A 14,507-nucleotide genomic window follows, 5' to 3' on the forward strand; every position below is an offset into this window, starting at 1 on the left:
CTTTTAAAATAACTTGAATTCACCCAACCTGTGTAAATACCATATTGACAGGTTCGACCATTCATGTATTAAACTGTATTTTGACCAACTTCAAGAATCTTCACCATTGTGGGCGTGTTTTAACCAACTGTTTTCTACCCATCTATTTTTATCCGATGCTCTGAGAGTGTAAGTATTCAAAATTTGGAGTAAACACTATGTTTCATTTGTCAAAACATAATAATAGTTTTTAATTCCCAAAACTTGTTGCTGTATTTTTCTGGAATAGGGAGCTGCTTCAGAATGTCGCCGCACATGGATCTGCTTACGTTTTCTCCTCGCCCATTAAACTTTAATGTTTCCGCCGTTACTATACACTTACCTAAAATGACATATCCCCCTTCAGCACCAAAGTACATTCCACGTTCTTCACAACCAATGTTGCAAGGTTGTACATCAAGCTCAACATCCGGTGTCCCTAGTATCTGTCCATTTAGGGCCAAGATCTTTATACAACCCAGAAGACTAACTTTACTCTCTTCCTGTGGAGAATAGATCAAATCTTTTATTAGCACTCATTAAACTATTTTACTATCACACTGGCAAACTGCGATAGCTACTACCACTGATAAGGTTTGGCACCCATAATGTCTCATATAGCTTAATTGTAAATACCATCATGTTTAATTCTAGATTGAATGGAGAGTGCGGACTAGCCCTGACGTACTGTGGGCGTACTGTGCGTCAGGACTGTTTTAAATGGCACACCCAACACGAAAAATCATAATCGAGTTTACATCGCCATGCCGAGTTTAGCGCATTACAGCAATATACATCGAGGTTTCAGTAATATCTCTAGAGTTTAAAGCACTATACCTAGAGTTTGTCCGGCCAGAATACATGTCTTTGCTTTTGAACTATCAGTGTTCGGGCGCTCTTTTTGGGTCTAGTTATTAGTGGACAAAATTTACAAGGTGAGCAAAATGGCATAATCTCGCTACCAAAACGACTTTACATAGACATGTACGCGCGAAGCGAGCGAAATGTGAAATAATTGTGAGACAATTGTGGCTTAAGAAGGCTAAACGGAAGATAAACATCACAATTGTGGTCAATTTTGTCCCGGTATTTCGGTATACTACTACAACATTTCTTGACGTCCGTAGATTTGGCTGGTTACAGTTGCCTTTAAGATATGAGACTTGAAACCTAGCAGACACTTTCAAGAAAATATATAGCTATGGGTCTCTTCTATCCATTGATACCAAAATAAGTACAAAGTACATTCCCCCATAATATCGCTATGAAGTCATAATGTGAGCGCGCCCATGCAAATTTCGGACATTCTGGCTATATACAAAACTAAAAGCAAAATTGATTTTCGGCTAATTTGCTCCTAAATATAAAAGGAAGAACTATTTCAACCTAACTAACCAGTAAAATGTCAGTTGATCTGGGAATAATTTTACAAGAGCGAATTGAAAATAATGGATTTTACTGTAGAAACCAATGGTGGGTGTCATCAACCCCAAACCCCTGGGTATTTTTGATGGCCGGCGTTACACCCAGTAAGGGGCTAGGGTAGAAATTTGATCACTAAAAAGCACAAAGGATAGATCTACGATTAGCTTGCGACGTACGGCCGTAAAAATGTTATGACAGATAAAAAATCTTAGGGGTTGGTTGGTAAACCCCCTCCGTAGATCTAGGGTTAATCAAATAAGATATCGTAAGGGCTTTTGATATTTCTTTCAATTTGCTGAGGGAACTTACGATGGTCTTGCACTGAACATTCATGTTTTGTTGAGTGTAAGACCATCACAAGTGCCACTTACGATGGTTTTGCATTCGACACACATAACACATGAATCTAAGATGCACTTACGATATCTAAACTTAATCATAACTCTTTTGTATGCTTTCATGAACTTTATCTTTTTAAATAAACGGCTTCGTAAATCAAAATGCTACTTCTGCAAAACCATGCGATATGCACTTACGATGGCCTTGCACTTTGCCGACTATACACACCGTCTTCTTTTAAAATAACTTACATCAACACCTTTAAGTGCGTAGCCTCTGGGTGCGCCACCCACATAGAATGGATCACTAGTTCTTAGATACTCGCTGGATCCACCTAATAATCCTCTACCTACTTCCATTCCATCCACTTTTATGATGCCAGTCCGTCTTATTCGTTGTAGCTCCAACTAATGAGAAGGAAAATCTAGTTAGAATACTCGACTTTAGTTTGGTGCGATTTTATGGTCTTTAGAAATACTTAAGGACAGTCACAAATAATAATATTAGTTGCAATAAACACTTGTGTATAGCAATATTTTAAGATTTCATTTTAAAAAGTGTGGAAGAAGAAACACATGCAAATGCGTAATGAATAGACACATTTCGAAATGCTAAAACAAAAATAGATAATTAATTAATTTATAAATAAGTAAATATATAAATTTTAACAGAAATAAAGAAACACGATTTTTAAAAAACTTTTCCGGTGATCAAAGTGAGTCATGACGGGCGAACTATGGTGCTCCAGGAAGAAATATCGTGAACACTGAACACAATAGATAAATTGTCGTTCGATTCATATGGCAAGTTGAATACTCAATTAACAGCAATTAACTACATGTGTCTCTTTTTCTACATTTCTGGTAATAAATATCCAACAGTCATAATTGGCGGTCATTTCAAATCAACGAGGTTCAGAAATATCCTCTCTTTGTTCATTGTTGATTATACCATGGAAGTAATACACATGGAAGCTGGTCAAATACTACACCAAAGTGAGTATCATACTTGCCGCGATACTGAACAAAAGCAGTACAGTTGAAAGTGGAACAATTGAGTCATCGCATGGTCAACGTGTACCATGTCTAAAATCAAAGTTCCCGCTTAAAAATCAATAGCAGTACGAGGTCGTGTACCAAGTCCTGACAATGGGCTGTGTTATATTACCGCAGTGCATGACTAGTTTTATGAACACAAACAGATTTTATAAAATCCCTACGTAATGGTCAGAATGCTATCAGTTTAATTTATACAATTTTATTAAAAGTATGTAATTAGGTGAAAACCTACCGATTAAATGTATATATATGCTAGACTTTCAGATAGCAGTTTTAAAACAGAAAATGAAATGAAATACAATTTATTTTACGCAAAATGTAAAGATAATACCCGACTCTGGAACATTCTGGTCAACAGCAATTTCAGGCAGCCCCAGGCACACAAATAGATGCGGGATTCATTTTATAATGTAAAGCATGTGCCAAGTGCGCATATCAATTATTACCGCTAATTAGCGGTTTAGACGTAAATGCATGATTTCCAATATTTTGAAGTTTAAGAAAATCTGTAAGCATAGGGTAGAAATCGATATTTTGAATGGATTTCTGTAATTATGGATTACAAATCTAACATCCCTGTCACTTTTTTCCGAATAAAAATAACATACTTGAAACATAATCAAGAAAAACACGATTTTTGCTCAAAATAATAAACCTGTAAATAAACGAACTGGCAATAAAGGCGGCAAGTCTGATCCACATCAAAGACACGCTGACTACATTGTTATCACAATAGCTTGATACGTACCCTCTATAGAATCTTACGTAAATAATTCAATAGGTGTTGGATCGACCAGCTTCCATGTCTCTTACTTCCATGATTATACATACCTAGACAAAATACAATGCTTTGTTATCTACCACTTGAACAGGATTTAGCCAAAGCAAACAAAGACAAGAACTATTCTATAGAAATAGGTAGAAGCTTATTATGCTCTTCAGTAGTAATATTATTGATTGATTTACACAGCGTTTGATAAGATACTTGTCGCAACGAATTGATACACCTATGAATACGACCTTCACATACATTTTACACTTTAACTCAGAATACAATTTGCCGAGTTTACTGCTGATTCGCCGCGTCCACTCACAATTTGCTTGATTATATGTGATGCGATCAAGCAAAATCAGTCGGAACTCGCAAATATTGATTTTGAGATATAGCCAAACAAAGGTTCTTTTCTTTCCTATTGTTTTGGAAACTCTGTAATTGCTCATATCTTTGGAACTGGTTCTTCAAATTCAATGGATATTCCTGCAAAATGTAGCTTCGTAAATGCTTTTTACTATTTTGTAAGAAACTGAAAATTTAATATTTGCTTGATCGCATCACATATGACGTTTATTACCATCGAAAGTTTATGCTGATGTAAACAGGCAGTTCGAGGTCTTACGGGTGCTTTTCTCTGTTGCCATAGACGAAGCTGCCATTCTCAGCATCAACAGATATATATCGAGAAGACGAACAATGATAACAATTTGAGCGGAATATCAGAATCGAGAAGCAAAAATATCGGTGCACAACCAGAAATGTATGTAGCATATGTGTATGTGTTACACTGTATGAATACCGGCCTTTAATTGAATGCTTACATGGAAACAATTTAGCTTACACTGTGCCATTCGCTGTCATTGATACGTATAGATGATCTCAATAAAAGAGGGCCACTTCCATAATCAAATCCAAAGATGAGGTAGCCATCACGGATGTACGCAAAGTTCTGGTCAAATTGTCTCTTGTCAGCTACATAAAAAACTATTCCGTCGGATGCCCCCGTTCTTACTTCAAGAGATACCGTACCACTGAAAAATCCATATATACACACTTTACTGTCATATATATACACAGTTTTATGAGGACGTGATATATCTCCGTATTTTGAGGACAATGAGGTAATTTTATACACATAATAGTGGACATATATGTACGATCGTATATAGTGGACACATATAGCGGACATATATATTTACACGCAATGCTGACTTAAAATTATGTGGCTAAAGGACCACATAGACGAGGTCCACGTACCCCCCCCCCTATACTATACCCACACCCCATCCATTTATATACGTGTTTATACGGTTTAAGCACGATGATATATTAAGCACGTGATATATTGTTTACAATTTTTTCTGGCATCACGTGATAAAACACCATTTGTCCGAAACCATTAAACCATTATGTGTTTCTTACAACCAAATTTTACTTCGCCGGCTGATCCGCCATGAGCTGTTATGGCGTGTGGTGGTGAGCCAACGACATGTAATCGTTAGTGCACGCTGGTTCGAATCCGAACGGTTCTGATTTTTTCTCTCCTTTATTATAATGCCAGTTTGTCTGAGCTCCATTTCTTTAATTATTATATATTTTCTCAGGCATGTATCCTCTGGATCCTCGCATTTAATATTTAATGTCTCATATTGACTGATGTCATGCTATGACACAGCAGATAGGCCGCCCTCTCTAATTATAATTAATTTACATTGGCCGTGCGACATTTACGGGAGAATAAAATCATTACATATTCAATTCGCCGGCTGATCGCCATGAGCTGTTATGGCGTGTGGTGGTGAGCCAACGACATGTAATCGTTAGTGCACGCTGGTTCGAATCCGAACGGTTCTGATTTTTTCTCTCCTTTATTATAATGCCAGTTTGTCTGAGCTCCATTTCTTAAATTTTACTGTACTTATATATTGCCTACGACTATTACTATTATACGTATATAGTCCCCCACAAAATTAATTTTAAATTAATTGAATACAGTACAAACTAAATCACTACTGGTCGAGTGACGCCATAATTAACTAAGTGAAATGAGCCATGTCGCTTATGCGACGGTAAAAGAAAACCCTGTTTTACGGGCCCGACCGACCAAGCTTTTGAACAAATTCGGAATACATTATAAAACCATAAGAAACTATACGTAATTTTAGTGTATACCATGTTGAGGGGCCAAGTGGACTTATGGTCGTCTTGCGCTCAGGTCTTGCAAATTATTTACAGATTTTGGTGATTTTTTGGGTAATTTCAAAAGAAAAAAAGCCGACCGACCGACCCAACTTGAAAGGTCCGTCCGCCTGTAGAACAGGGTTTCTTTTTTTTCGTCGCCTGCCTTAGGGTACGATCACTCAACCAGTGGCGTAACTAGGGTTGGTAGCGCTCGGGGCAAGAAACAAAATTGGCGCCCCCACACACCGAGAATATCTTAGACGCGGGCAGTGGCGTAGCTAGTAGCTAAGGATACATAATGCCCCCCATTCTTGAAACAATTGTGAAATGTTGGACATATAGGCCTAAGGCATATACACTAATTAATTTTGGTTACTAGAAGTTGAATATCAGTCTTAATATGTTCTTTCAATTGATTTTGTGCTGAAATGCGCACGAAGCGAGCGAAAATTTTGACTTTCATCGCTTGGAGGGGCGCAGAATCCTTGCTGAATTGGTCAATTTGGCGCCACCTTAGGGTGGCGCCCGGGGCATGTTGCCCCCCCCCACCCCTCTGCCCCCCCCCCCACCCCCGTAGTTACGCCACTGCACTCAGCGTACATTGAACACATACTAGTATCAGTGAACATGTCAGCTGCGAAGCGTTCCAAGCGTATGGCAAGCAGTATGTACTAAGAAAATAAACCATGGTTATGAAAAACCTGGTTCCGTGATCAACAGTCCAACTTTTTGGATCAAGAAATAAGGTTTTATGATCAAGACATCTGGTTTTTCACCGAGGCCTCAGAATACGTGCCATACGAATAAGCAGCTTAGCAGTCGCTGTTTATCATGCCGTTCGTTTATTATACTGCTTTTAACGAATCATTTATCGTAGGATTTAAATAGTTTTTGATACAATTCTGGATTACCTTCTTGTAAACTCATCTGGTAAAGTCGGATATGCACTATGGCTATTTGGTGATATGCCATATTGAATGGCGCCTTCATCTGTTGGATCTGAATGGACTTCGCAAGGATCAACAGGAAAAACAGTGGAGCTATGAAACAACTGAGGTGGTGCTATTTCTGAAAAGCAATTTTTTGTTGTTTGAAGTGGTTGTTTCCCCTTGAAGGAATCAAATACTCTTTTTCGAAATTGAGTTTTGTGTAGAACATGAAATAAACCTGAATTACAAAATACACACTTTAACATATTTTTTCCCTTTTGTGCCTTTGGAGAAGCCCATCCCTGCCAATCGAAACAAAAATCAAACTGTTTGAGACATACAGGGGAAAGAAGAATTACGCATCGCACACTAGCACAATTAAACATGAATTTACGAATGGAAACATTACATGCATAGGCAGATATACCAGAGTAAAAACTCCGGACATACCTGCCTGTGCGGGGACTCGAACCCCAGACCTCTCGCTTGTCGGGCGAGCGCTCTTACCACTGAGCTACACAGACTGTCCCTGATAAACAGGACTCAAGTCTGGTACTTATGGATATGAGCAGTCGTGCGGGGTAAACAGTACAAACAACACATTACATACCAGTGTACGAGATCAATTAATGATGCTTACCCGCCGGCCTAATATAATCATGCAAACAAGGGAAGAGGCCTACGCATCATACACTGGAACATGGAAACATTCAAACATTACAAACTAGCGCACGAGATCAAATTAATGAGGCTTAATCGTATTCTTAATATATCAATATACAGGGGAAAGAAGAATTACGCATCGCACACTAGCACAATTAAACATGAATTTACAAATGAAAACATTACATGCATAGGCAGATATACCAGAGTAAAAACTCCGGACATACCTGCCTGTGCGGGGACTCGAACCCTAGACCTCTCGCTTGTCGGGCGAGCGCTCTTACCACTGAGCTACACAGACTGTCCCTGATAAACAGGACTCAAGTCTGGTACTTATGGATATGAGCAGTCATGCAGGGTAAACAGTACAAACAACACATTACATACCAGTGTACGAGATCAATTAATGATGCTTACCCGCCGGCCTAATATAATCATGCAAACAAGGGAAGAGGCCTACGCATCATACACTGGAATATGGAAACATTCAAACATTACAAACTAGCGCACGAGATCAAATTAATGATGCTTAATCGTATTCTTAATATATCAATATACAGGGGAAGAAGAATTACGCATCGCACACTAGCACAATTAACATGAATTTACAAATGCGTAGGCCTCTTCCTTGTTTGAAACATTACATTAATTGATGCATGGCAGATATACCAGAGTAAAAAACTCGGACATACCTGCCTGTACTGTTACCAAACAGACTCCTCAAGTCTGGTACATACCTGCTTACCCGCCGGCCTATACACTGCTCCATAAGATTACATCAGACGCTGAGAACCATGTTCTGCGTAGGCCTCTTTTATCATGGGGCAGTAAGCTGTGTACTAATGTGTTGGTACTGTTTACAGACTGCTCATATCGCCTGACTTAAGCGAGATCAAGTCTGGGGTTCGATGTCTGGGGCACATGGCAGGTATGTCCGGAGTTTTTACTCTGGTATATCTGCCTATGCATGTAATGTTTCCATTTGTAAATTCATGTTTAATTGTGCTAGTGTGCGATGCGTAATTCTTCTTTCCCCTGTATATTGATATATTAAGAATAGGATTATGCATCATTAATTTGATCTCGTGCGCTAGTTTGTAATGTTTGAATGTTTCCATGTTCCAGTGTATGATGCGTAGGCCTCTTCCCTTGTTTGCATGATTATATTAGGCCGGCGGGTAAGCATCATTAATTGATCTCGTACACTGGTATGTAATGTGTTGTTTGTACTGTTTACCCCGCATGACTGCTCATATCAATAAGTACCAGACTTGAGTCCTGTTTATCAGGGACAGTCCTTTATATTCCACCACATGGGAAGAGGAAACCGGGACGGCCGCGCACACTGTACTTACAGTATGTCCAGCACCTCCTGGGAGATAATGAAGGGATACTGCACCCAAACAAAATGGTTTCGCTTGCACAAGAGCGTAATAGTTGGAGAAAGCTTGTAGTCGCCTGCTCCGCAGCCGACTGATGATGATGATGATGATGACATTTTGTTCCACCTCTGTAACATGTTCGCCTCTTTGGTATTTCCGCAAATATCCGAAAATGCTCGTTAATTTGATTATAATCCACTATTTTAAAGCCAAGAATGGTTGAAATTTGGTTCTTTCATTTTTGAAAACACAATTAGGAACATTCTTAAGGGCTGGGGTATGAACGTTTGGACAGTATTTATTTTGGGACATTAGAGCACATCAGACATCTGATATCAAATAATTTTGATTTTTTGAAATTCGCAATTTAATACACATTTTATGGCAAATCATTAAAATTGATATTTTTGATATTTAACAGTACTCGAAGTAAACTTTATAAATCTGATGATTTATACGTAAAGAGTAGGTGGAATGAAAAGCCGACGATCAATTGAAAATTTTGACCTTTCGTATTGAAGATATGGATTTTTTTTCCAAAACACAAAAATAAATTAGGTCTTTTTGGGAAAAAAATCCATATCTTCAATATGAAATGTCAAAATTTTCAATTGACCGTCGGCTTTTCCTCCCTGCTACATACACTTTAAGAATATATCATTAGATTTATATAATTTACTTCGAGGACTGTTATATATCAAAACTTGAAAAATATAAATTTTTATAATTTGTCATAAAATTTGTATTATATTGTGATTTTCAAAAAATGAAAATTATTTGATATCAGAAAGACATGCTTCGTATTCAGAATGCAATTCGATAGGTCTGAGGTGCTCTCATGTCCCACAAAAAATACTGTCGAAACGCAATAAATGCTCATTCTAGATCCCTTAATCAAATCAGGTCAAGTAAACGTAAAATTATTGGGATTATTTTGTTAAAACTTGCACTAGTTTTGAGAAAAGGGCCAAATTTGATTTTCCACGCCAATTTTTTTGTGGTAAACCATACAACTTACCCGCAAAATCCAAATCGTTGATATATGCATAATGTGTTCTAAAGACACAAAACTAGCAACAATTTTTTCAATTTTTTGAATTTTTCTTTGTTTTTAAAATAAACCAATGGTCATAAGCAAGATTAGACCTACCAATTGCATTGTGCACCCACCACTGATCTTTTAATTGGTAGAATTCAGTCTAAACTATTATTAACATCATTCTAATTGTTTCTTTTTATGAATAAGATATTAAGGTATATATTTCAGCCAAAAAAAAAAAAAAATAAAGTTCTTAATTAACTGCTTATTTAGCAATTAATTTCTTAACGAGACACTCATATTGGCCTGTAATGCGTAACAACCGAGCTCATGTAGCCTCACTTATTTTTAATTTTCTAAGAGAATTTGAAGATAATTCCTAACAAATAGGGTATCATATAAAAGCTAAGATACTCAGCAATATCCCTGAGGCAAAGATTAAGTTGTGTAAGGATCTATTTTTTGTGAATGAAGTTTTTGATATTGAGTAATGTTATGTAATGGTTTCCTAAGAAAGTGAATGAAGGTTTGTTAAACTCACCCCTGGACGTGAAAAGTGTAAAAAATTCGGCCAAAACTCAATCGTATGAAATGAACAAATGATATAGTTTAAAATAAACATTTTTAGGATGACAAAAAAATGCACCAGGAGCTCAGAGGAGATGATTTCCATGATCATTCCACTTTTTAAGATTGACTTTAACAGTGATTACAAGCTTGGGTTCTGCTTAAATTAACCCCTGTAGTAGCAGTATTTTTCTAATGTTGTTCTTCAAACTTTTACATACTAATGAACAAGTGATTGGCAGTAAGTACTGAAAACACAAAGTAGATATATCTTTCCAATAATTTCTGACACCATTTTTACAAAGATCAGTCAATTTTTAAAGATGCTTGTTCAGAGATATTTAACAATGGACCAATAGACAAAGCATGTAATGCCCTTTGATTTCTATAGTCAACATGGTTAACATGTAGTATTGTAGGCCTACATTATATTTCATTATATTTTAGGTTATATGCTGTCATTATGATTTTTTTAAATAACATTTAAGCTTCAATATCAATTCTAGGGTTTCATGTTAGCAAAAACATAGGTTTCTTTGCAGTGTGCATCTTAGTGTATCTGCATACAAGGTCACGCTTGCACAATCACAATAGGCATATACAAAATAATTTCTTTTGTGCTTACCTACACACAAGCAGTGTGTGCTATTTCTTCTTACTTTTGGTTGTTACACATTATAGGTCTGATCTTGCTTATGACCCAATATAAAACCAAATGTTGATCTTTTTGGACCAATAATTTTAAAACGAAGAAAAAATTAAAAAAATATTGAGAAAAAGCGTTACTAGTTTTGTGTCTTTAGAACACAAGTATGCAATTTTGTCGATTTGAATATTTAGGGTAAGTTGTTATGGTAAAAGATTGACATGGAAAATCAAATCTAGCGCTTTTCTCTAAAACTGCTAATTTATTATAAAGTAACATTCATAGAAATAGAAATTACTGAAGTGCAACATCCTCGTTTAAAGTTTGTCAGAGTTATACAAAATGGATTTATAGATCCATTTTGATTAAAATCCCTTTGAAATCAAACTCTTCATTTGTTATTTTCAATGTTGGTGTATTTTATAACATTAATAACAGGATGAAAATGGCAAAACGACTGGTCACATAACCCACAACAAGATGTACTGACCGTCTCCATGCTTTCAGATTTTTAGCTGGATTCTTGTTGTTATCAGCAGGATATCAGAGAAGGAAGGGAACTTTATTGCAAATCCAAGCATTCATCCACCAAAATATATTCACCATTGAACGTGATGAAAACAACAGACTCGCCATGTTATACACGTTTGCCTCTCGCGATGGCGTAGGTTAATATTGTACTGGAAGCTGTATCAGATTTTTGGATATTTTGATGTTAAATGAGGAATCGTATGCAAATCCACCAGCTTACAGCAAAACAGCGTTGACCCAACGTTGGCAATGGTCGACATGATTGTGCTCGGTAAGTCGACGCCAAGCCAACGTTGGACCAACGTTAATGTGCCAAAATTAATGGTTTGTATGGGAACGCCAGACCAACGTTGCGGCCACGGTGTTATACCTACACTGCAGTATGGTCGGCATGCCAACGTCAAGCCATCTTAGCCAACAGCTTGGCATCGCCGGGCCAATATATATATATATAGCTTGCACAAATCGTCAGGGCCGCCGCAAGTGTGTGTGTGTGTGTGTGGGGGGGGTGTGAGTATGGGGTGTGACATCCCCAATTCATAATTTAGTCGGCAAAACTGGACTGTTGTCGGCAAAACAATTGGATTTTCATCAATTACAAGTCATATAAACGATTAATGTATTACAAAGACGTGCTCTTGCTGTTATACAATAGGCCCCATGTTTAAGTAATAGTAGTTACTAATGAAATGCCCCTGCAAATCGTTACCCATTACTACTTCAAGAAATGCACTAGAGACACTGGCTAGTTTATATAATATAGTAATAATTATTAACGACGCAGCCTTTTACACATATATATTTACCTGGAAACGGTGCCTCAGATGATGGAATGAGTACCTCTCCTGTTCTCACGTAAATTATATCACTAGGACTACCAGCTCCTTGGCTATTCAACCCAAACACTCTTATCACATAATTGCTTCCAATTTCTAGGTTATCCAACGTGAATTGGGTACCATATACCTCCACAGCATCTGCTTTCTGTGTGTCTGTGTTCATGTACTGCACGAGATAGAAAACAGTATGAGGACCACCTGCTTTCCAATGCAGTGTGATGGCGTTATCGGTGATATCAGTGGCTCGGAGACTTGATGGTGGAAGTCCAATTCCCTCTGCAGTTTGTAATAAAGATAAAAAAGACAAAGCGTAAGGGTTTGTAGGGATTATAGGGCATGAGCTTGCTGAAAAGAGAGCAATAGAATAACTTAAACATGATCATTTAGTCCCGCTTGTAATATGAATGTCAGAATTTCCGCCTTATCCAGATATATTTTTGTGTCAGTTCCTGCAGAACTGACACCTTTAGTACAGGTTTGACGATCACGTGACAATTCGGATCATCATATCGAAATATCACGTGGGTAAAAATATCAATATCGATATCAATACTATTCGTCAATTCAGCCCCAAACCAATTCGCCCACATGCTAATTCGAACCCTGTATATTGATGTACAAAAAAAGTTGGCCAAATTGAACTATTTCGTGATTTTCTCCATAACCGTTGTTTTACACCAAATCTGTATATTTAGATGCCTTGATGTCTTGCATTCGGTCACAAACCAATTCGTTGTACTTTGTGCACTTAACCCTCTATCTTTTAAACCAAATATCCTAAAGAGTCGTGTGATATGTCGAACTTTTCCTCAGGTCATAAAGAACAAAAAAGTCAGCGTTCGCGTATCTGTACGTAGGGTACGTAGCCGCAGTTATTGTGGCCCTCACAACACGGGCTTCCGGTGAGCTGCCGGTCCTAGGAAATGGAATATTACTGATAATCAGTAAACCAGTTTAAGTTACAAATAAAGAAAAGTCTAATAAAAAATTACATCTAATATTTAGGCATTATTTAATGACCTCACCCATCTCCACCCCAACTATCAATTTCTTCTGTGAACTGTGGAATGTCTATATGAAATGTTATAAATATTTATATTGCTTCTTTCTTTGCATGTTCTTCTCCTCTTTTTTTTATTTGTTAGCTTTGTGTAATTGTATGTTGTAACTTAAGGCAGTGTAAGGGGGTGCTCGCCTCAGGCCTCCTCATTCAAATGTTGTGTCTTTTATATATATTTTGTATGTCGATTTGTATGAAAATAAAATGATGATGTATGATGATGATGATGTACATCATTTCCTACAGAGTCGTGAGATATGTCAAACTGTTCCCTTAGTCATAAGGAACAAAAAAAAAGTCAGTGGTCGCATATCTGTAGGATCATTGGTTAATAAGATATAGTCACTTTTTTTAATTTTTAACCAAATATCTTAGAGAGTCGTGCCATATGTCAAAAAGGAACAGAAAAGTCAGTGGTCGCATATCTGTAGGATCATCGGTTAATGAGATATAGTCACTTTTCTGTACGTTGTGCACTTAACTCCCTTGTTTTTTACTTCTGGATATCGTTTGGAGTCAAATGATTTTTCATTTTAAAGTTTATGATATATTTTCTAAACACGAAATAAAACAAAATTGACCGCCAGCCGACTTTACAGCTGTTTCGTGATGGACGTTCACATATATTCATTAACATATTAAATCGTTTATCCCTTTTGGTCAATATCGAATTGGTTTGTGGCTGACTTAGCTTGGGGCCAATGCATGAATTGGCATATGGCCAAGTCAACTGTGGACGAATTGGTTTGGGCCGAATCGATCTGATACCAGGAAATGCCGAAAAATTACGTACTTTTACAAGGCAAAAAGCAACTTTTCTAGGCATTGTTGACATGGTGCCCCCGCTAAAGAAAGTTTCCTACTATAAAGACCTAACTTTTGAGATGGTTTGTACGGTTTGAAGGTGCAAAAATAACAATAAGCTTAAAATAGGCGCCGTTACCGCCGGGTCATCATCACAACAACTTTGACAGATGACGTCATCAGACGCAATCTCTGTCTTGATAATATCGACATGGACTAATATATAGAGCACGTAGTGTGATGGACTGGAA

General features: G+C 37.3%; 1 protein-coding gene and 1 non-coding gene across 2 annotated transcripts in view; both read right to left on the minus strand.

Moving 5' to 3' along the window:
• The window catches only part of LOC140146593 (uncharacterized), an 86,474-nt gene that overhangs the window by 26,222 nt on the left and 45,745 nt on the right, over nt 1–14,507 (minus strand). Inside the window, exons 13-17 of the mRNA XM_072168461.1 lie at nt 12,360–12,668; nt 6,708–6,864; nt 4,457–4,646; nt 2,034–2,189; nt 362–521 (exon numbers count right to left, since the gene is read on the minus strand). Coding sequence (XP_072024562.1) covers nt 362–521; nt 2,034–2,189; nt 4,457–4,646; nt 6,708–6,864; nt 12,360–12,668 — 972 coding nt within the window. The remainder of the gene's footprint in view (nt 1–361; nt 522–2,033; nt 2,190–4,456; nt 4,647–6,707; nt 6,865–12,359; nt 12,669–14,507) is intronic.
• Nucleotides 7,177–7,249, minus strand: Trnav-gac (transfer RNA valine (anticodon GAC)). Its single transcript has one exon. It is a non-coding gene; the product is annotated as a tRNA-Val (tRNA).

Source organism: Amphiura filiformis, chromosome 2 (assembly GCF_039555335.1).
Source record: "Amphiura filiformis chromosome 2, Afil_fr2py, whole genome shotgun sequence".
Lineage (NCBI taxonomy): Eukaryota > Metazoa > Echinodermata > Ophiuroidea > Amphilepidida > Amphiuridae > Amphiura > Amphiura filiformis.